The 23300-nt window shown below is 30.0% G+C and overlaps 4 protein-coding genes across 6 annotated transcripts; 2 read left to right on the forward strand and 2 right to left on the reverse strand.

The window, feature by feature from the left end:
* Positions 1-494: 494 nt before the first annotated feature.
* On the reverse strand, positions 495-1930 carry LOC128197352 (cyclin-P3-1-like). Its single transcript, XM_052878815.1, has 2 exons — positions 1568-1930; positions 495-683 (listed from the first exon to the last, which is right to left on the reverse strand). The coding sequence occupies exons 1-2, from the start codon at positions 1927-1929 to the stop codon at positions 524-526; spliced, it is 522 nt and encodes a 173-aa protein (XP_052734775.1). The 5' UTR covers position 1930; the 3' UTR covers positions 495-523.
* A 2769-nt stretch (positions 1931-4699) lies between these two features.
* On the forward strand, positions 4700-7831 carry LOC108341542 (putative UDP-glucuronate:xylan alpha-glucuronosyltransferase 4). The gene is made up of 2 exons (XM_017579215.1): positions 4700-5342; positions 6933-7831. The coding sequence occupies exons 1-2, from the start codon at positions 4700-4702 to the stop codon at positions 7829-7831; spliced, it is 1542 nt and encodes a 513-aa protein (XP_017434704.1).
* Positions 7832-13139: 5308 nt separating this feature from the next.
* Positions 13140-19520, forward strand: LOC108342919 (mannosylglycoprotein endo-beta-mannosidase). 3 transcript variants are annotated; one of them, XM_052878816.1, is made up of 11 exons: positions 13140-13421; positions 13514-13652; positions 14057-14284; positions 14492-14550; positions 14760-14808; positions 15234-15464; positions 16321-16402; positions 16637-16725; positions 17364-18032; positions 18158-18385; positions 18643-19520. In XM_052878816.1, exons 1-11 carry the CDS (start codon positions 13273-13275, stop codon positions 19432-19434), a joined length of 2715 nt encoding a protein of 904 aa, XP_052734776.1. In that variant the 5' UTR covers positions 13140-13272; the 3' UTR covers positions 19435-19520. The 3 variants fall into 3 exon arrangements, with proteins under 3 accessions (XP_052734776.1, XP_052734777.1, XP_017436315.1); XM_017580826.2 differs by having other exon boundaries at positions 13141-13421; positions 16233-16402; positions 16521-16725; XM_052878817.1 differs by lacking the exon at positions 16637-16725 and having other exon boundaries at positions 16321-16407.
* Positions 19521-19909: 389 nt separating this feature from the next.
* On the reverse strand, positions 19910-21972 carry LOC108342920 (heavy metal-associated isoprenylated plant protein 34). The gene is made up of 3 exons (XM_017580827.2): positions 21789-21972; positions 21593-21668; positions 19910-21355 (listed from the first exon to the last, which is right to left on the reverse strand). The coding sequence occupies exons 1-3, from the start codon at positions 21816-21818 to the stop codon at positions 20049-20051; spliced, it is 1413 nt and encodes a 470-aa protein (XP_017436316.1). The 5' UTR covers positions 21819-21972; the 3' UTR covers positions 19910-20048.
* Positions 21973-23300: the final 1328 nt, after the last annotated feature.

Genomic DNA, 23300 nt, shown 5'->3' on the forward strand with positions numbered 1-23300 from the left:
TCGGCCATATGCTGTTTTATTATCTTAGAGGACCGTTCGGTATAAGTATTTTGTAAACCGTTCGGTCTAGGATTGTATATTTGTACAGTTTTAATCCCTTGCTATTTTGTAAGGTCGTTCAACCATAACCGTACGTTCTATCTTTTGTAAGAACTTATATGTAGTATTATGAATGTGATGTTACTATTATATGACTTTACACTATATTTTTGGGATGTTACAAATTTAGACACGACAACTTTTGTGATAGTTCTACTCAAATAATTTATACATTATATAACCTCTAAATTAATTTTAAAATTATTATTTTCAATGAAATATTACAATTTTCGACATAATATGGTGCTACTAATTATAATGAATTATAATGATCTGTTATTTGTTTATTTTCCAACCCTTGTTTGTTTATAATTTGACATAGTTAATATAATTACATTATAACATTCAGGATTAGAGTTAGAAGTTGAGTCATATCTTAGGTTAGGGGTATTTTTTTCAAATAAAATTTTTAAATAGATGTTTCTCACATACACATATTATCAAGTTTATCACAGTACTTGAGAAATAATTCTGTTGTGACAAAGAGTTTGAATTTCAGATGAAACAAAAACTCTATCTCCATCCTATTCATCTCCTCTGTGCTAACCCCTCCCACTTTCGCAAAGTAAGCATTGCTATAGTACCTGTACAAAAAATTGAAATAACTTAATTGTATTGTATTTTATAACTGTAACATTTTCAACTTCTTATGGTCGAATATTTTACATAGACTATATTTACAATATATAAAATAAATTTCCAGTAGGATGTAAATTTTATTTTACATACTGCTTTTATAAGATTAAATAAAATTTAAAATTTATTTTTAAAATATTTTTGGATTATTTTAAAAAAAAATGTATTGTCATGAAAAATCTTATTTCTTTCATCTTATAATTTACTGATATAATGTGTATTAAATACGATAGATACATATGCAATATATATGCTGATAAAAATAATAAAATATTATATGTGATAAATATATATATGAAAAGTGTATAAAAAATCTTTAAAATAGGGTAATATACTGTTGTTATTTTATTGTGTGAATCTAAATTAAAATAATATATATTAAACATTGTCAAAATAAAAAATTATAAATTATTATCATCATACTACTCTTTTATATATTAAATACTTCATTAACAATTATTGATAATATATCCTAAAGTATTAGACATAAATTGTGAAACAAATTAAAGTATTACATACAAACTTCACATTTCACATTGTTAATTAGTTTTATATTAGAGTTATGTCACCTGCATAATGTTAGATATTTTTGCTGAAGTCTATATTTTCTACATTAATATATTGAAAAATATTTTTTTATAGCATTTGACAAATGTCATACAAGTGTGAATTTTTATCTTTTTAAGAAAAAATGAAAATAAAATAATACCAAATATATAAAAAATCATTTCTAATATTCTTAATATATATTAAAATCAATCTATGAGAAAGAAACAAGACTAACACTAAAAATAGAAAGAGAATCCAAATTGTGTTTTTGTGAAGTACTTACTTATGATCAAGAAACTTAGCAGCTACCATAATGGTTGTGATTAGGAGGCGATGAGCATTGAAGGAAGTGAGATAACCACCATTGTTGTGAAAGAACCTTTCCATGTATATGTGTGCAATCAAGAAACAAGAAGGGCTGCAATTAGAGTACTTGAAAATGCGATCCATGTATTGTGTAACACTCATGTCTGGTGCTTTGGACCCATGAAAGATGGTAACAGGATCATAGTTTCCTCCTGAGACCAACAATTTCTCATTCTTCAAAATGGATCTCTCCAAAATCGAACACAATTTCAGCAGTGGAGTTTCTGAGACACGACCCAATTCTAATGATTTAAAAACCTCTGATCTTATGATAGTCATGGCTTTTGATGTTGTTGGTGGTGTTTGTTTCTATTTAAGTACTACACCATCATTAGGCATGCCTTAATCACAGTATTAGCAGTTTAATTAGTGTGCTGTGGTTTGTTCTGGATTGGTACAGAAGTTTTGCTTTTGGTTCTTTCTGGCAGAATATTTACAAAAGTGTATTCTTTCCTTTGGGTTTGAGATATGAATCACACCACAAAGAATATTGTGTATATGTTTTGACAAAAAATGGAACCAATTCCATTTGATTGGACCAATTTGGGCATAACCTTTTAATTAGTCATTTAATACTTCAAATTAAATAAATTGAAAGGAATAAAATTTATATATATATATATATATATATATATATATATATATATATATTAATTTACAATGCAATTATATTATATTTTTCAAAAAGAACGTACTATAAAAACTTTAATAATTAAAATTAGTTATTTTATTTTGTTGGTGTCTGCCACCTGCACATGCAACTATCTTCTCTAGCAATTTTTTTCTTCTGGAAATTAAGTTATAACCTTAATTTTGATACTAACTATTGAATCAAATAACTACCACTAATAAAAGTTATAATCGATAATTAAGATATAACTAGCTTTACTTAATAATATAACAATCTTAATTAAATAATTGAATTGTGACTTGACTAACTTAATATACATGAGTAAATTGATATCATTTACCACATATTTAGTTTCTAAAAAATATCTCAAGTTCATTTTTTTTACCTTCTTTCTGTTTTTCCTTCTTCTTTTTTTCCCTCTTTCCTCCTCTCCCAATTCTCTCTTTAATTATGATTTTGCTTTTGGACTCATTCAAAAATCCACAAATATTTTACTAGATTTTTGCATGCAACAAGTTGATTTTTTATGAGCTCCTATTATTTATAATTTGATTATATTTGTGATAAATTCTTTTTCTTTTTGTTGGTCCAGTTAGAATTTTTATTGTTTCAACTAATGTTCTTGTCATGTTGTGTTTTGGTGTTAGGTTTTATAAGTGACTAGTTTTTTTTTTCAAGTTTTCAACTATTTTAGTCATTTTTTATTAGACTATAAGCAAATAATTTCTTCTTGTACCTCCAAATTTTCTGCCTGCATTTTCAAATTTTCTGTTAATGACAAAATCTTGAATAAATTTTCTGTTAACGAAGAATGTTGATGGTGTGTCTATATTTTATAGGTTGTGTTGCCAAAAAATTTCAGAAATTTATTTATTTTTTAATTTCAACAACAACCATAAAATACTATTCTAAAAGAATAAATTATTATAAACAAGAGTTCCCTTTAACAATTTAGAACAAAAAAAACAACACATTTTATAACATTTGTTATTAATAAAACTTTATTAAGTCATAAAGTTTTATAATTCTTATTTTTCATTCTTAATTTTATAATTTTCAATAAATATAATAAAATAAAACTATAAGTCATTTATACACTCAATTGTTACTGTGTAGAATAGTTTTATTATTCGATGTTCTGCAGCTAACCCTGGGACCATCTAAATTCTGCTTACTGTTAATATTTTTTACGTAAATTTTGAGTTTTCATTCTTTAATTTTACTTGTTAATAATTTACGTGTCTTTTATTTCGTAAAACTTGTCAGAATTAGACAGGGTCCGAAAAGAAATAAATAAATAAAAACTAATATCTAACAAATAATAAAAATATCCATAATTTTAATTATGCAAATGACTTTTTAGTCTATTGATTTATATATAGGTATTCTTTTGTCTTTTTTATTTGTTTTTTTATCAACTTAAAATTATTAAAATAAACTTAAATTTATTAAATACTTTTTTACAATTTATATTTGGATCATCGTCGTAATTATTTTCTGTTATGAAAAAATATATATATACGGATAGAAAAAATACGATGAGAAAATGGATAAGGATGAAGAACATTGAAACCTTGTGATTCATTGTTAGGAGAAACATTGTTATTCAAATGACTATTATTCCTACTGTTTTCAAATTCTTTTCACAACTCACACATTCTTACCATTAATACTCAAAACTATTATTTCATTCTTAAGTCCTTTTTCTTCATTCCCATAAGCATCCTAAATTCTTATAACTATCGGATGAAATATGCATGGTGCAAGGGAATCATGAAAGAGACTTGTTATGTTAATTTTTGTATGATAATTTTTCATATTTTGATAAAATAATTCACACACACATCTATGAAAAGATGAAAGAGGATAAATAAGTGGAATATATGTTTTTTTTTTAGTTTTTTTCATCAAAAACTAAATTACAACTATATATAATATTTTATAATAAATTATAAAAAATAAAAAAATGTATTAGAAATTTTCTATGAATTAATATAGTATTACTACATTTGTAATCTGCCATATATCAGATATAGGCAAAAAAAAATATAGGATAAAAGTTTTATATACATATATCACAATAAAATTATTAAACAGAAATCAAATTTATATATTAAAATAATTATTAATTAAATCAAAGGCATTTTATAAAATAAAAATTATTATATAATAATGTTTTATAATAGTTTGATTATATAAGAAGGGCATAAAATTCAAACTCTATGAAAGGAAAGTTGTTGAGTATAAATAAGCCTCTTACGAAAGGAAACCTTTTTGTGATATAGTCATCAATCAAAACCACATCCACCAAACTAAAGGAGGAGAAAAATGGTTTCTATAAAGTCATTTACTTCGAGATCTCATCATTCAAGGGCAAAACGTTTTCTCATTTGTATCTTACTTATGTCTCTACCCTTCATGGTATTCATAGTTTTAGAGAAGCACAACAGGATGATGAACAAAACAACTGAGGTGGATCCGAAGTCAAGACCAAGACAAAGACCAACCTGGTTTGATGTGATAGGAAAATGTTTCAATAAGAAGAAAGTTAAGGTAGGTGTTGTTAACATCGATGCTAGAGATGAAGAATTGTTGTCACTTGAGGGTGAAATGGAGAGTGTGTTTGTAGATTTTGATCATGTTGATGGGAATTTGAAATGGGAGGAGATATTTCCAGAATGGATTGATGAAAATGGGAAGTGGGGTGAAGCCAAATGCCCAAACATTCCAATGCCAAAGTTGGAGAATTTTGAAGATCTGAATGGTGTGGTGGCAAAGGTTCCATGTGGGGTTAGAGATGTGTTTAGGTTGCAGGTGAATTTGGTGGTGGCAAATTTGGTTGTGAGAAGTGGATGGGTGAACAAGATGGAGAATCATCATAGGAATGTGTATGTTGTGTTTGTTGGTTCTTGTGGTCCCATGGAAGAGATTTTCAGTTGTGACAACCTTTTGTCGCATCAACAACAATATTGGGTGTACAAACCTGACCTATGGAGCCTAAAACAGAAAACACTTATGCCTGTTGGTTCATGTCAAATTGCTCCTGGTTATGCAAAAACAGGTACACCTTAATTAATCCTTCCAATGCTGATAAATACATTGTATTATTTTAAGGTTAAATATATTTTTCACTTTATAAAGGTTATATAAAACATCATTTGCATACTATAAAGGTTCATTTTTTTCATTTCACTTATTTCAAAGATATTTTAATTACATTATTTTTATAAAAGTATAAAGACCAAATAGATATATAATTTAATCTATCAATGAAATACAATTTTTAAAAATAGTATAAAGAAACAAAATATTTAATTCTTATTTTTAAACTCATTTTAATATTGTTTAATTATTTTTAATTTAGTTTTACCCTCTCTTTTTTAACAATGTTTCGTGAATTTGAAAAGAAAAAAAATCAAAATATTACATTTTAAAGAAAAAAAAGTATTAATGAATTATTTAATCAACGGAAATTGTTCTTTTGATGAGATAATGATGTAACTTATATAAATGCTTGGCAGGGTTAAGGAATGTTGGAATTTACAATCTTCCTTAACTAATCAAAATTTCCAAATTCATAGACATTCTTTCCTACACCCAATCTCTTAACCATAATATGTGCATGTGGTGTAGCTTTTCATGTATACTTTCTTTTGTTTTCACATTTTTCATATATAAGTGACGACATGGAGTGTCTAAATATCAGTTCAGATAATTGATGTATCTACAAATCATGTATAAATTAATTAATTCTGATTTTTGTAACCGTTATTTTTTTAGACATACTCAGGACTTATGATTTTAAATTCGTAATATCTATTTAATTATAACGTTCTTTAGTAATATTTTTCATATATTAAACTATAATCATTCTACGAGCTTGCTTGAAAACCTGTTTGTAATATCTTCTATCTTCGTTCAACACTTCACTTTGTAGTGATTTGTATTATGTGAGATTTTACGAGGAAAGATACTTGGCATTGATGAGATATATAAATTTATATAAGACAACAATATATCATTTTCAACTTAAATTCATCAAAGATATATTAAATATTAATAGGTGATCATTAGATTTTATGATCCAATATTATGTTCAGAATTAAATTTTAAGTGTAATCCAACATTATAAAATCAATTCTAATATTATTTTTAACCTAAAATCACAATTGATACAATAACAGTTCCACACTAATAATAAACCTAACAAATAATAATCTTAACAAATAATAAATTTCGTTAAATAAACTATAATTTATAACTTTAATACTATATTAAAAAATAATTTAATTCAATTCTATAAAATTAACTTATAATATAAGATTTATATATACTTATATATATATATATATATATATATATATATATATATATATATATATATATATATATATATATATATATATATATATATATATATATAATATTTAGTACTTTCATGTGCATGAAAAAAGTGATACTCTCAAGTGTTAATGTTTTCCTAAGTACTAATGAGTTTTTGAGAGAAGTTTGAAGAATTCGTTAAAGCAAAATTAGTGTATATATAAGTGGGATGTATACCGCAATGCATGGACCATTGTTTCACTGTCACAAAACATCATTGAATATAAATGATAAATTTATTCAATTTATGATGATATTGTATTTGCAGGTAAAGAGGTGTGGAGAAATTTCTTTAGTGTTCCAAAAGTAGCCTACGTATCTGTTCTTCACTCTTCAGAAGCTTATGTTTGTGGTGCAATAGCACTTGCTCAAAGCATTCTTCGATCAAATACCAATTTTCCAAATGATCTTCTACTCCTGGTTGATAAATCCATTGGTCCAAAATCCATAACTGGTCTAAAAGCTGCAGGGTGGAAGATCCAACGCATCAAACGCATCTTGAGCCCCTTTGCCAAAACGGGTGCATACAACAAGTGGAACTACAGCAAACTACGAATATGGCAACTCACCAAGTACGACAAAATCATCTTCATAGACTCCGACCTCGTACTCCTCAACAACCTCGACCATTTATTCGTGTACCCTCAGTTGTCAGCAGCACCTAACGAGAAAGTCTTGTTCAACTCGGGCTTGATGGTGGTCGAGCCATCCCAGTGCATGTTCCAACAGATGATGAACAAAACCTTCAAGGTACGTTCCTACAACGGGGGTGACCAAGGTTTTCTGAATGAGATCTTCACGTGGTGGCACCGTTTGCCAACGAAGGTTAATCTGCTGAAAGGTTTTCAAAACGATGAGGACGAGAATCATGAAGTCCCTTATGCCATACACTACTTGGGTTTGAAGCCATGGATGTGTTATAGGGATTATGATTGCAACTGGGACATGCAGGATCGTCATATTTTTGCAAGTGATTCTGCTCACAGAAGGTGGTGGCAGGTTTATGATACTATGCCTCAAGAGTTGCAATCTTACTGTGGACTTACACAGAAGATGAATGAAAGGATCGTGAAGTGGAGAAGGATAGCAAGAAATTCCAGTTTGTCTGATGGCCATTGGAAGATCAAGGTGAAAGATCCAAGAAAGGGTAGTTATCATTCAGAGTAGAACATGCTGGTGTGGTGCTATGTATGCATAAAGGTTTGGATTTAACCTTCAGTGTTCTTGCTGATATTGACTTCATAGACTTTGAACATTTTTCTTCCTGTTACTTTGATACAGACCATATCAACAAAATCATAGGTTCACTTTGTTTGCATTTTGAAATTATGACGACATTCCATTTGGTTTTATATTACAATTTTTTTTTTCAAATAACATGATCTGAATCATCAAACAATTTAATGCAAGCATCTAAAATTAATGATAAAATAATAATTCATTTTAAAATTAACATATTAAAAAGTACAACTAACAAATAAAATATTTTCGATGAGAGATTCTTACAAAGAAAAATTATCTTATAACACTTTTTCAACCATTTAACAACGAATTTTAAAGATAATATATTACGATAATTACAAAATATATATAATATGTCTGCTAATTACAATATGTGTATAGACAAAAATATCCTTATATATCATGGATTCTAAGTTTTAAGGTTAAGGGTATTTTAATAATTTTCATTCTTAAAACTAAAAAAACCCAAACCCTTGCTCACCTTCCTCATTCCTCTCAACCCTTTCTCTTTCATCTCTTTCACTCCAACATTATCTCCCAACTGAAAAAAAATCAGAAACCAATTTCTTACAAAAAATGATTTTATAATGAATTTTCATTTTATAATTTTTGTAGTATATAATTTTATCTAATTTTTACAAGCATAATGACATCCGAAGGAATTAGTAATTGGCCTAGAGGGTTTTCTTTAGAGATGATGGTTCAACATATGTACATGATGAAATTAGAGAGGTTAGTGAAGATGGTGAAATTGAAGAGATCTTGAATGAACCTTTGCATGAAGATGAATATGTCAATAACTCAAACTCTTTACAAAGGTTGGAGTGAGAGAGATGAAAGAAAAATGGTTGAGAAGAATGAGAGAGGTGAGTGAGGGTATGAGAGTTTCTTTTTTTTTTAGTTTTGAGAATAAAATTATTAAAATACCCTTAATCTTAAAACTTATAATCTATGATATATAAGGATATTTTTGTCTATTAAAACTCGGTACACATTACTAAAATGTATCAATTGAAAAACAGGCCTACACGCATTAGCAAACCCATATATATATATATATATATATATATATATATATATATATATATATATATATATATATATTATAAGCAAGCTAATTAGAATATTTAAACTTTGAAGACGTATGATTTGAAATCCAGTAAAATTAAGGGTAAAAGTTGACGTGACGTAACAAGTGTTATATATTTTCACATTTTTCATATTTAATATTTTTTATAATTATTTAATATATAATATTTTTATTTTTTATTTATAATTATAAGAATTTATTTTTTTAGTAATCATGTTATCCTTCAAAGTAGTTTGTTAAGCATGTGTTAAATTAAAAATATTTTTTCTAATAAATGATAGTTTTCAATATGATAATGATATTTTAATACAGTAATAAACACAATTAAATTACAATTAAAAAATTAATACTATGATAACTAAAAACCCGCTTCATAATTATATTATAATAATATAAATGGACTCTGGTTTACTAAAATAGAATTCTCATTTAGTTTTTATTAGGAAGTAAAGTTCGCTTACACCTATATATTATGTCTCACATGATATATTTTTATTTTAATAATATAAAAATTTTCAATCCGAGATGTCCAAATATGATGTTATCTATTAATTAGTTTAATTTATCAAACAAACTACAAAAGAGAATTACTTTAAATATTGAGTTTGGATGGACCAAACTTAACCAATTGAGCTAAGATAGATTTAGTTTTATGTTTACATAAGAAAAACAAAAACAAAAACATAATATCAAGTCTAAAATGTATTAAACAAAAGTTGAAAAATAATTCGTCAATTCATTGATATGGGTGGAAGGAAAATAAGACTGAGATTATCAATAACTTTGCTATTAGTTTTTCAAACCACAAATAACAATTTTAATTTTAAAAATAACTTTGCCAAGTTAAATTTATAATTATTTTCAAACTAACACTGTTTTTAATTTATAGGCTTTTAATAGGTTACGATATTAAATCTAACCCACATGTTTAAGGATCAAACAACCCTTTCTACTTAAAACTATGTTTATGATATTTTATTTTATATGTTACTCAAATTTCTTATTTATTTTGTGGAACTTAAAGTTAATTTAATTCTCCATACTTATAATTTATAAAATTATTTAGGAAATATTTAGTATTGAGTATTTTTATTAAAAACATTAGTATAATTGTAATTATTTTTTTATGAATATTAATCATTTATTAGCAATTTTTTTTATATATTCACTAATTAAATATTCAATTTATGACTTCTTAAACACAAATATTTATATTATACTACATATAGTTAAGATTATCTCGGGTACTTAGCCTGAAAACATTTCGACTTATATTACTAATATCTTCTCATACTTATCTAATACTATCTTAGATTATACTTATATGACCGAGATTCTCTCGATCAACAGCATATCATGTCGACCATTACATTATGAAAAAGGTCCTAGTAGTTAAAACATGTTACTACGACATTAGGCAAATTAATTAAGGTGATTATATTTGTGGATCATGTCCAACCAGGTCAAAACTCATAAATATAGTATAAATAACACAATTCACAAGTAAATTAATTACATATTCATTATTACAACATTTTTTATCATTTGACGCACTCTCCTAACTTACATCAGATTGTCTTTTACAAGCACATTCCCTCTCAGCTTGAAACAATATATAAACTGAGAAATATCTCGACTTAAAGGTTAAAGAGTGAAGATAAGAGCTTCTTGTGGAGTCTTTCCGGTATATTCTTGAACCTACAAGAACAAAAACAAAACAACCTTATATACTTATATACTAAAGTGTTTCAATTCATTTCTCATCACAAATGCTACCATCAATTATGTATAATCATTAACTCCAACAACCTAAAATTTCACAACCAAATCATACATAACTTCAATGATTTACAAACCAGTCAACATATCATCGTTCATCATACAAATTCATAAAAAATCTCTCACTTGTACTTATTTCACATAACCATTTCAATCACAAGAAAAATAACAAGTAATTATTTTTAAAACATTAAGTAACAAGATGTAAATTTGGAACAATCTAATAAGAACATATCTATTATACTTCTTTATCATAATTAAAACAAACACAAATTGATTAATTGGACAAACTTAAGCTATTTAATAAATTGGTTTAATTGCTTCCTTTGTCCCCAGTTTGGTTGAATTGTGTCAAATTCATCCTCATTTTTAAAAAAGTTTCATTGTCGTCCTCACGTGTATAAAAGTGTCAATTGAATCCAAACATAGAAAAAATTTGTGTCAAAGTAGTCATTTTTTCTATATCTCTGTGTCTTCCTTTCATATGTCACTTCTCTGGAGCTATGAAAAGCCTTAAATTGGATAAGGTAAAATGAATATCTGTACTTGATTGTATGAAAGGAAGACACAGAGATATAGGAAAAATGACTACTTTGACACAAATTTTTTCTATGTTTGGATTCAATTGACACTTTTACACCACGTGAGGACGACAATGAAACTTTTACACCACGTGAGGACGACAATGAAACTTTTTTAAAAATGAGGATGAATTTGACACAATTCCATCAAACTGGGGACAAAGGAAGCAATTAAACCTAATAAATTTGATAAAGATGTCATTGAATAAATTTGATGTTACGGAGACTTTCATAACTCCTTAACACAAGAAGGTGAAAAAAACAAGTATTTTTGTTATTTTACATTCAAGAATTTTACAACAAAATATATAATTTTTCAACATATTTGGTGGAATATAAAATATAAATTTTTTTCTTAAATAATATAAAAATATCTTTCTTTTCGTTCACATATAGATTAATTTATTACAGATTGAGTTAAAAAAAAGTTAGCTCAACCTAATTTACTTTTTGTGAATTAAAAATTTTGTAACATGATAATAGGTTGTTAAATTAGGTGAATTAACTCACTTAAAAATGTTTTATTCTTCTAATTCATTTTATATATTTAATGCAACACAATTAAAGTGGATTGATCACAGTTATATATATATATATATATATATATATATATATATATATTTATAGTTATATAATTAAAGTGTTTTTCTATTTCATCAAATATTACTATAAAGATTATAATTAAAAATTGAGGTGTCAACTTATATAAAAAGGCAAATAAATAAACTAACTATAAAAGTATTCAAATATTATTGAGTAATATTTTAATTTTTAAGAATATCAAATTCTCAACCTATATAATTATAAGTAATAAATATTTCAAATGAAAAAATTATGAAGAATGGTAAAAAAATAACAAAAAGTTGTTGTCAGAAGATGATCAATAAGAATATCTTCAACTTGTTTTAAACGGTTTGGTTTAACCTGTGAGTTAAGTGATTCAGATTGAATTTGACTCACATTTAAAGAATTGATTTTTTTTAACTCAATCTAATTCAATGGAACTCACGTGAGTGGACAACCAATTTTAATATCTCTAATTAAATTATAAATAATAACAAAAAGAAGATAAATTATAAATTATAAACTATTTTAAATAACGTTGTTTATAATTCATAAATTGAATTTTTAAATAAATTACTTCAAAATATATTACAAAAATATTTTTATACAGTTAGAATTAGGCTGTAATGTTATTAGAAAGTTCAGTGGTTTTTTATTATCATTATGTAAATTTTACTAAATTGAGGTAACATTTAAAAGAATTTTGAATTTGAGTTAGTCGTGTCAATTTTACGATTTCATATAAATGAATTAAAACGATTTTATTTTAACTGTGATTTTATTAAATCAATATGACTTAAAAAAATAAAGTTGTCACAATTTAAACGACTACAGTACATTTTATAAAAAACGAAAGTCGATTTCAATATATTTCATAAAAGAATATGAAATTATGTCTCAAATTATAAATACTTTTATTTTTAGTTGTCTTCACTTAACATGATTTTATTTCAATTAAAACAAAATCGTTTGAACATAGCACAACATTTTTCTTATAAAGTCGTGCCACCACTTATTCAAATTCAAAATTTTCTTAAAAATTATCTCATTTTCATGATGAAATTAAACATGGTAAAAAAAGAATTTAGTAATAGTCGCGACGATCCGGAGTAACCTAATATTGGGGTACTAATTACTTTATCCGGTCCCTTTAATTCAAAGTATATCCTTTTCTCTTTTCAACCCAAATTTCGGAAAAAAACAATTTAACGTAAATCATCACCTGGAAGGAGCAAAATCCACGTGTCTAACGCAAAGATAAAAGCGAGTGTTTTTCTTTTCCTTTCTTGTTTGCGTGCGCTTGAACAAGAGCAGTGAAGAAGAAGCCTCTCCGGCGATCTAAGGTTTCGGTGATGGCGGAGCAGCACCGTAAGAGAACGCTGGATTCAGGTTGGCTCGCAGCAAGGTCCACTGAGGTGCAATTCACCGGAACCCAGCTCACCACTACGCACCCTCCAACTGGCCCCACCTCACCATGGATGGAAGCTCTCGTTCCAGCAACGTAATCACAATTTTTGTTATCTCCATTTCTGTTATTTTACTTTCATACAATGTTGACTTGGTTCCACACAATGTGACATAACATCATAACAGTGTTCTGGCGACCTTGGTGAAGAACAAAGTTGTGCCCGATCCTTTTTATGGACTGCAAAATGAACATATCATTGACATTGCTGATTCTGGAAGAGACTATTACACCTTCTGGTTCTTTACAACCTTAAACTGCAAACTTGTACGTGTTGTGATTGTTCTCTTGTACATTTTACAGATTTGGATTTTTAAGTGGTACCCTTTGACTTTAATTTCATACTCCTTTTTTTGGCTTATGCTGATATTTTTGTTTTTTCAAGTTTGTGAGATTAGTTTTCCAATAGTAGGCCAGTATAGTATACAGTGTGTAAGGTTTTAAAGTGTGGTTAGTCACAAACTTACAGTTGTGGTTTAGTTATGATCTGGGATATTTCAAAAGTTTGTTGACAGATGTGGCTGATGTAGCTTGAATTTGCAGTTGTGGAGAGTCCATTTTTAAAACCTTTCTAGTATCTCAACAATAATCTTCTTTTGAAGATACGATGGTGGTTTCTTATTTTGATGGAAGGGGGCATCACTAATTACTTGACTCCTTTTCATTTGCAGTCAAACAATGAACACTGTGATCTGAACTTCCGTGGAATCAATTACTCTGCTGATGTGTATTTGAATGGCCACCAAATCGTCCTACCAAAAGGGATGTTTCGGAGGCATTCCATTCATGTCACCGATTTTGTTCATGCTGATGGCACAAACCTGCTTGCTGTTCTTGTTCATCCTCCAGATCATCCTGGGAGAATTCCTCCCAAGGGGGGACAAGGTGGTGATCACGAGGTTGGAAATTAAATTCATACTTCTAATCAATTAATTTTATTCTTTTCAACTACTTAACCTTTCTGTTACATGTAACCTTTAGATTTCAATTTCAAGTGTTTCCTAATTTCTGGAATCAATTAGGACTACAGTGAAAGAGGAAGAGGAACAATGCTTTGTTGTTGCGTACTGGATATCTAATTCATTTTGTTCGGGGTTATTTTGTAGATAGGAAAAGATGTGGCCACACAATATGTTGAAGGTTGGGATTGGATGGCTCCTATAAGGTGACATTGCTAATACTTGTATAGATGTATTGATGTGTGATCATTGGCTTTTTGATCCAAAAATAAATATTGACTTTTTCTTTGTTTTCTGAACTAAAACATGTAATTCTTTTTCTACAGCAATTTTAGCATTAGATATTGAGTTCAAAATTTGGAGAGTTGGAAGTAAGTGCATCTATGACTAATGCGAGTTTTTAATATGATTGCAGAGATAGGAATACTGGAATATGGGATGAAGTTTCTATTTCTGTTACTGGGGTGAGTAGCATTAATTATTTAATTACATCCCGAAGTCTTCACCATTGGTCTTTTAATCAATTTAAGATTTCCCACTGAGACCAATTTCGGAGGCCTTTCATTTTCCTTCCCGACTCTTCTGTGTTTATTACATTTTTGCTATAACTAGTTTTTTTTGTAGTTCATAGCAAATATTGATGAACTTCAAGTCCAATCATAGGCTGGCTTCATGAAATATTGTCTGGGGAGTCCTCGATATGTTTGGAAAACTAAACCAGGAAATTGCGGAGGCATAGAATTGCTATGCTCTTTTTAGCTTTTAGTGCAGTCCATAAATCAACAAACCCGATTAAATATTCTAGAGTTTTGATTGTCTTTCTTTTATAGACAATGGTGCTTGCAGTTGTTCCTTGGTTGAATAATTTCATTGTCTGTGTTTGGTGCAGCCAGTAAAAATAATTTATCCGCACTTGGTTTCAACATTTTCTGATGACTACAAGAAGGCGTATCTACATACAACGATTGAATTGCAAAACAGAAGCTCCTGGACTGCTCAGTGTTCTCTGAGTGTCCAAGTGACAATAGAACCCGAGGATAGCATTATCTTGGTAGAGCATCTTCAATCTCAAAATCTTTCTATACCCGCAAACTCACGGGTGCAATATACATTTCCTGAGGTTAGTGATTGTATTCATTATGCTTGTGACAAATTTTGTTTCATTGCGCGTACACCTTTAGTACATTTGAAGAACAACTTTATCAATGAATTTGGTTATTTTAGTAAATTTGTTCAATTTCAGACCCTATTCTCTTGGTTCTTAGACATCATTGGTATATGTTTATGTATATGGCTTACATCATGTGTCTGTGGTATATAAGTTTGTCTAACTTTTAGATAACTCTAATTTACTGTAATTATAATTGAAATGTACTATCATTTCTTGAGCTTGTAATGTAACCAGACAATCTTTACTACACTGCTAATTGTGTTTAGGTTAAATGGATCTCTTATATTTCCTTACCTATCATAGGAACAAAGGTTCAGATATGATTGGATAAATTTGATAAATATACATTAGGAATTGTTAAGACATTGGATTCCATAATTTGTAAGTTATTACTTGATGTCTTTCTTTACCGATTATGCTTGATGTGTATGATCTGGAGTAACAAAGCTGATGGCCAAATACTTAGATAAGCCAACTGATCAAAAGTAGCCAAGTTATCATAGGGAAACCCCTGCCCCCTTTTTTACATTGAATTTATGCAATCCTGGATAGATATAACAATAAAGCATATAGAAACATTTAAACCAACCCAAGTGATCATAATAGGGACAACGCTATTTCTTTATTTGGCATTGCACACATGCAAGCCTGTTATTTTGCACATGTTGGGGCTTTAGTTTTAACGTTTCTTTTCAAGTGCTAATGATAAATTAACAGCTTATCTTCTCCAATCCGTATTTATGGTGGCCGAATGGAATGGGAAAGCAATCTTTGTATGATGTTGTTATTAACATTGATGTTAAAGGATTTGGTGAATCTGATTCATGGAGCCATCACTTTGGATTCCGCAAAATTGAGAGCCATATCGATGATGCTACTGGTGGAAGGTAAGGTGATTTCTCAAATTTAATCAATGTTGTATTTATCTACCTTTTACTTGGTAGAATTGATTCAATTTTTAAATTGTTTCTGTATATGTTTTGTTGTGTGCATTGAATATCATAGATTATTCAAAGTTAATGGAGAACCAATTTTTATTCGAGGGGGTAACTGGATATTGTCTGATGGACTTCTGCGGTTATCAAAGAAGCGGTATAGTTCAGATATTAAATTTCATGCAGATATGAATTTTAACATGATTCGGTGCTGGGGAGGTGGGCTGGCTGAAAGACCCGAGTTTTATTATTACTGTGATTATTATGGCCTTCTGGTAAGTTAAAACTGCTACCAGATCCTTATTTTTGCTTATATATGCATGCCATCAAGTTAACATCCAAATTTCAAGGCCACTTTAGAAGGGTAGAAAGAAATGGTTTACATTAATGTGATAGAATCCCCTCAATGTGTCTATGCACAGCTGAGTAACATATATGCATGTATGGTTTGTCATGTTCTCTCATTTATGGGTACTTTTGTGTGGATATAGCAGTGACTTGAATGACTCAAACACCCTGCTAAGGGCAGGTTTTTATAGTTCACCTGGTTATTTAATACATTTTATTATTCCTCTAATGTTTTAGTCTTATGTTGTTTAAGTGGAGATTTGATTCTAATCTTCTTTTTCTAAAACCCATTATTTTGTCTGGGTTTCTTGATAGTGATTTTAAGTGAATGGTTGTTATGTGGTGATTATGATGTTGGGGATACCCAGATTGTGTTTCTGAAAAGTGACGCTACTCCTGCTACAGCTAGACCAGGTGGTCACTGATGATTTATCTGGTTTGAAGCTTAGACAAAGTTTTACCATATAATCCTTGGTCCTGTCCAATATCTTGTGTTCATGTTTATACTACATTAGTAGCAGTGTTGGTTTAGAAAATTTATCTAGTTGCTGGCTGAGTTTTGTAGGTGTGGCAAGAGTTTTGGATTACTGGGGATGTTGATGGACGTGGTGACCCAGTATCTAATCCAGATGGTCCTCTGGACCATGATCTTTTCTTGTTTTGTGCACGAGACACAGTTAAGCTTCTAAGAAATCATCCTAGTCTTGCCCTATGGGTGGGGGGAAATGAGCAAATTCCACCAGCTGATATAAACGCTGCTCTAAAATATGATCTAAGGCTTCATCCTTATTTTGAAAGTAAGGATGAAAGCAGCAAACCCGTAGGAGATTTGTCCCCAACACCGTCAGATCCTAGTCAGTACCTTGACGGCACACGGATTTACATACAAGGTTCAATGTGGGATGGGTTTGCTGATGGGATGGGGAACTTCACTGATGGTCCTTATGAAATTCAAAATCCTGAAGATTTCTTCAAGGACGACTACTATAAGTATGGGTTCAATCCAGAGGTTGGTTCTGTGGGAATGCCAGTTGCAGCTACCATACGAGCAACAATGCCTCCAGAAGGTTGGAAGATACCATTGTTTAAGAAACTTCCCAATGGTTATGTTGAAGAAGTTCCAAATGCCATATGGGAATACCATAAATATATTCCTTATTCAAAACCAAACAAGGTTCATGATCAGATTCAACTTTATGGTGATGCAAAAGATCTTGATGATTTTTGTTTGAAGGTAAGAAGAGAGTAGAAACCTTATCCTGTTGGCCACTAGTGATGAATATTTCATCATCCTATTTCTCTTGATCTTTTTCTTTTTTGCTGAATTGATGTTTAATTTAGATGCTATAATCTCCTCAGGCTCAACTTGTTAACTACATTCAATACAGAGCTCTTCTTGAGGGATGGACTTCTCACATGTGGAGCAAATATACAGGTGTATTGATATGGAAGACACAAAATCCTTGGACTGGTCTGAGAGGTCAATTTTACGACCATCTACTTGATCAAACAGCAGGTTTCTATGGCTGTCGGTGTGCCGCAGAACCAATTCATGTACAGCTTAATCTTGCTACATATTTGATAGAGGTAAGTGTCGAAATGAAGTTCTAGTTCTATGAGTAGGTCATATAAGTAGAGATGTTATTTTACCGATTTGATAATATATTTTTAAAATTTAAAATTGAGATTGGAAGTCAAAAGTGGCCAGTTAAAAAGATTTGAAGGATAATGAAATTGTGGAAAATTGTTTGATTATAATTTTCTTTTCAATTTATGCATGATTTACTAATAAAAGAGTAACTCTTTAAAGGCTGTGTATTTCTTTATCTTCCTCCCCAAAACAGGTTGTTAATACTACATCAAAAGAGTTGTCTAATGTTGCCATTGAAACTTCCGTGTGGGATCTTGAAGGAACACGCCCGTACTACAGTCTTAATGAAAATCTCTCTTTTCTGCCAAAAAAAGTAGCACCTATTATTGAGATGGAGTATCCAAAGTCAAAAGATCCAAAGCCTGTCTACTTTCTTCTTCTCAAACTCTATAACATGTCAGATAAAAGTGTTATATCCAGAAACTTTTACTGGTTGCATCTTTCTGGTGGAGATTACAAGTTATTGGAGCCATATAGGGAGAAGAAAATACCTCTCAAGATAACATCGAAGGTTTCAATTGAAGAATCCGTTTATAATATCCAAATGCATGTGACAAATTCATCTGAAAGACCAGAGTCAAGAAGCTCAACAGTTAGGCCAAGTGATGGTTTTTGTGGCACACAATCACTGGAAACTCCACATTTTAGTGTTGGAAGAGAACATGAAACTGTTTTGTTGAAGGGGATACACGGATGTTTTTCTGGGAAAAGTGACGGTCTGAAAGTTACAGAGATAAAGGGATCTGATGTAGGCGTTGCTTTCTTTCTTCAAATTTCTGTTCATACTTCAAAGAAGAACAGCAAGGAAGGGGAAGAAGACACAAGAATTCTTCCTGTTCATTACTCTGATAACTACTTTTCACTGGTCCCTGGAGAGACCATGCCTATAAATATATCCTTTGAGGCTCCTCAGGGTGTCACTCCTCAAGTACTTCTTCATGGCTGGAATTACAATGGAGGTGAACTCATTTATGAAGTTGTATAAAACCCCCTGAAATTATCAGGGATTGTTGTTCTGGTATATCTTGCCATTAAAAAATGCATCATAAAGAGAGACCTTCATGATTTCAATTTTTTTTGTTGGTTTACTATACCTTAAAAGGCTAATATATCCAATGGTAAACCTCTGCAATTAAAATAAAAGAGAACAATGCATGTGTGTAGTTGCAAGTTCTTAAATTATGACAATTTCAATGCAGACATAAACTTAGTGATAACATTTTTTTTACAAACATGATAATGGAAATTATTTAGATTTTGCGGACACCTTCACGCTCTTTCACTTGTGAACTTTTGACTTTCTTAAATTTCTTCTGAAAAAACAATGAAGAGTGAAAATAATTGCTTCGGCTTTGTCCGACTCTCACTCTATCTCCCATTAACAGTGTTCCAAAATATGACAACTGTCTAACTTTGTCTTATAAATAATTGTCTTAATAATGTAAAAACTGCTCCATAAATGAAAAAAAAAGAAGACATTATACTATGATTTATAATGTAAAGTATAATATAATCTAATCTAAAGATTACACATTTACCAGTTCTATGAACTCCCAAAATACCAAAACACAGAATGTAATAGTTTGTAACTACTAATTACTACATGATTCTGCAGCTCTCAACATTCTCATCACTGAAAGTATGAGTAATAGGATCAGCCATTGGGTGAGATGGCATAGGAGGTGGTGCCATGTAGTTCATAGACGGATGTGGCCTATCATACATCATGTTTGTAGGATACATGTTGTTCATATTTGTTTCATGTTGATAATGATGTTGATGCTGATGTTGAGGTTGGTTCATCATCATAGCCATGTATTGCTGCTGCAGAAGGTTATTATATGGAACATGCTGCATCTGCATTCCTTGATGTCCCATTGCATCACCCTGCAATGCCTGATACCCTTTTTGGCTTGGATCCATCTGACCTACTTTGCCATTTTTATGAAGAAGAGGAGTCTTGTCATAATCAAGAAAATCAAAATCATTTTTACCATTGCTATGGTCCTTCATTTTTCCTTCCTTGTCTTTCTTATTTCCACTTTCATTGCTTTGGTTCTTGCTACTGGTATAAGTTACTTCTTCTAATCCAACCTTTTTGCTCTTTCCCCCAAAGCTTAGAAACCTACCTAGCAATCCACCATCCTTTTTTTTAATCTCATCTTTCTTCTTCTTTTTACCTTTTTGGCTACTTTTCTTCCCTTCATTATCATCAACTTTGGCTTCATTGTAATTCCCACCTTTGCCCTTGATTAGCATTGCTTGATCAATGTCACCACCTTTCTTATCACTTCCATTATTGTTCCTACTCCCACCAGCATTGTCTTTATGGCCATTATTAATGGCAGGCCCATTCATTACACCAGCAGGCCCATGAGGCCCACCTCCATCTCCCATCTTTGGCATCATCTTATGATGCATTGGATTGCCATGCCCATACCCATGCCCATGGCCTATTACTTCATCTTCATCTTCCTCTTCATCATCATAGTCATCTAAATTGTCCTCATATTCATCAAAACCATCATCACTAGCTTCAAACTCCTTCTCTGGTAAGTTGAACCTAACAGATTTTTGTTCCTTGACAGGTTCCTTGAGATCTTGAATCCCTTTCATGTTTGTGAAGTGTGCCATTTGACCAACTTGACCTTGACCTTTACCTCCTCCACCACCATCACCACCTTTCTGACCCTTCTGGTTTTGGGACTTAATGTCCCTTCCCACTTTGTTGTTATCAACTTGCAAGGTCTGGAATTTAGGGTTGATGTGATGGTTCCTATTCTGGCCACCCCATATCTCAGCATGTTTCCCTCCCACCTTTATCTTTTTCACCAGTTTCTCTGGATCCACATCCCCTGCCACTACCACTTTCCCTCCACCTGCATCTATTTTCACGGAATACACACCTGCACAACAACAATAACAATTTCTTTTACAGGCAAATGAATCTAATCTAATGAAGATTAGACCAAGTATACTTGAAGAACCCAGATAATATCATCTGTATAAGGGAAGTTGCAAACCACAAAAAGCAGGACATGTTGATTAACTGACATGGTAATAAAGTTGAGAACGAAACATGTTAACATGGAAAGAAATTTTGAAATAAGAAATAAAAAATAAGTGTGCTAAGATTAATGTACCATCGATTTTCTGCAGGATTTTCTTAACTTTCTGTGCACAGCCATCACAGTCGATATTAACCTTGAGAACACAGGTCTAAAAGGAGGCCAAAAACAGCAAAAACGGTTCAGAATTAACATTCCATGGGCCCAAAAACCAGACACAGAAACATAACTGTAACAAAAACAGTACTAGAGAATGAAGTGTGTAGTGTACCTGAATTTTCAGCAAGTCCTGTTTACTCATTCTTAACAGAAGTGAGAGAAGAGAGAGCAAAAGGGAAAGAAAAAAGTAGTGTGAAAGATAAGGAAGAAGAGTGTTGAAGAAGATAGTACTAATTTTGTGTGTTCAAGTTTCTATAGAGTGTGCAGACAGTGACTATTGCAGAAGACAGTTCCTTTATTTATAGAAAATAGAAGGCGGTCATAGACATCAAATAAACAAAAAGGGGAACAATGAGTTGTCTTTCACATACAAGGCGGTGGTGGAAGCTTCATTCTCAAACCTGCATTAAGCAAAAAAAGAAAAATCATTGTTCAATAATTAAGGTCTCTCACTGGTTTTTTTGTTTAGTTATTAATAAAACTATACTGTATCACCGGACGGATCCGACTGTAAAGATTCATATTAAATACCTAATTTAAGGAAAGTTAATACAAGGATCATCAGTCTACTCTAGTCTAGATTGGATGATCAAAACATTTCTTAAGAAATATTAAGAATCAATTTTAGAAGTAAGTATCAATTAATATAATAGATTGAGATTGAGACGTGATTAATGTCTCACTAATTTTATATTTATCTCAAAAATTATAAATAAAAGTTAAAAAAGAAATATATAATTTATTTATTATAAATTTAAAATTTTATTCTCATTTTATTTAGATAATTTACTGATTTGAGTATCAAAATAACTTTTATATGTACTTTTTATTTAGAACACAAACAAAAACGAATTTGGAGTATAAACAAATATAACTACTCTAATGGTTAAAGAGTAAAAATATAAATGTGTGTTTCATAGAATTGTTCGAACCACCTGAAATAAAAATTAACTTGAAACTTTAAAGGAAGGTTTAAATGTTCTTCCTACCATGTTTAATACTTTTATATGGTTTAAAAGTAAAAGTGAAATCATATATTTTTTCTATTTTTTAAGACGTGTTTTAAAAATAAATAGTTCTAGTTTCTTCTAAAATATTTATTGACTCTCTTGACTTTCGTACAATTTTAAGATGTTACTGTTAAAGAAATACACTTGACATTTAATATAATGTAAATTATGTTAAATTATAATTTGATTAGAGCAAATTTTATCTTTTAAAAAAATAAAAATCTTGAAAATTAATTAAAAGTTGATGTGACCAACGTATATGAATTTAAATTAAAATGTATGTTGTAGTATATACTCTGTATTGAGACAGTGTTGCCGAAGAATCTGCACTTGCAATGGGTACGATGGTTGGTACAGTGGGTGACATATGTTCTTTTGGAATACAGATAATGGGAAAAAGACAAAACCTCATTTTAGTGATCCTTGTGTTTTAAGTTATCCAAAGGACATTTTTATGCACCCATAATTTCCATGTGGGTCTGTGTTGAATCACTCGTGAATTTGTGTTCTGAATTCTATATTTTAGGAGATATTTTTAGACGATAAAATAAATTTTGTGAAGTAAAATACTTTTAAATTATATAGACTAAATATATTTTTAGTCTCTAAATTAT

This window comes from Vigna angularis, chromosome 6, assembly GCF_016808095.1.
Source record: "Vigna angularis cultivar LongXiaoDou No.4 chromosome 6, ASM1680809v1, whole genome shotgun sequence".
NCBI classification, from domain to species: domain Eukaryota; kingdom Viridiplantae; phylum Streptophyta; class Magnoliopsida; order Fabales; family Fabaceae; genus Vigna; species Vigna angularis.

Excerpts from the sequence above, each read along its gene's own strand:
- LOC128197352 (XM_052878815.1), bottom strand. The coding sequence starts at position 1,929 with ATGACTATCATAAGATCAGAGGTTTTTAAATCATTAGAATTGGGTCGT. Across the intron at positions 684-1,567 it reads GCTAAGTTTCTTGATCATAA|GTACTATAGCAATGCTTACT; the intron begins GTAAGTACTTCA and ends TTTTTTGTACAG.
- LOC108341542 (XM_017579215.1), top strand. The coding sequence starts at position 4,700 with ATGGTATTCATAGTTTTAGAGAAGCACAACAGGATGATGAACAAAACA. Across the intron at positions 5,343-6,932 it reads TCCTGGTTATGCAAAAACAG|GTAAAGAGGTGTGGAGAAAT; the intron begins GTACACCTTAAT and ends TTGTATTTGCAG.
- LOC108342919 (XM_017580826.2), top strand. The coding sequence starts at position 13,273 with ATGGCGGAGCAGCACCGTAAGAGAACGCTGGATTCAGGTTGGCTCGCA. Across the intron at positions 14,285-14,491 it reads GACAAGGTGGTGATCACGAG|ATAGGAAAAGATGTGGCCAC; the intron begins GTTGGAAATTAA and ends GTTATTTTGTAG. Across the intron at positions 15,465-16,232 it reads TGCAATATACATTTCCTGAG|CTTATCTTCTCCAATCCGTA; the intron begins GTTAGTGATTGT and ends ATAAATTAACAG.
- LOC108342920 (XM_017580827.2), bottom strand. The coding sequence starts at position 21,818 with ATGAGTAAACAGGACTTGCTGAAAATTCAG. Across the intron at positions 21,669-21,788 it reads AGGACTTGCTGAAAATTCAG|ACCTGTGTTCTCAAGGTTAA; the intron begins GTACACTACACA and ends GCCTCCTTTTAG. Across the intron at positions 21,356-21,592 it reads AATCCTGCAGAAAATCGATG|GTGTGTATTCCGTGAAAATA; the intron begins GTACATTAATCT and ends GTTGTTGTGCAG.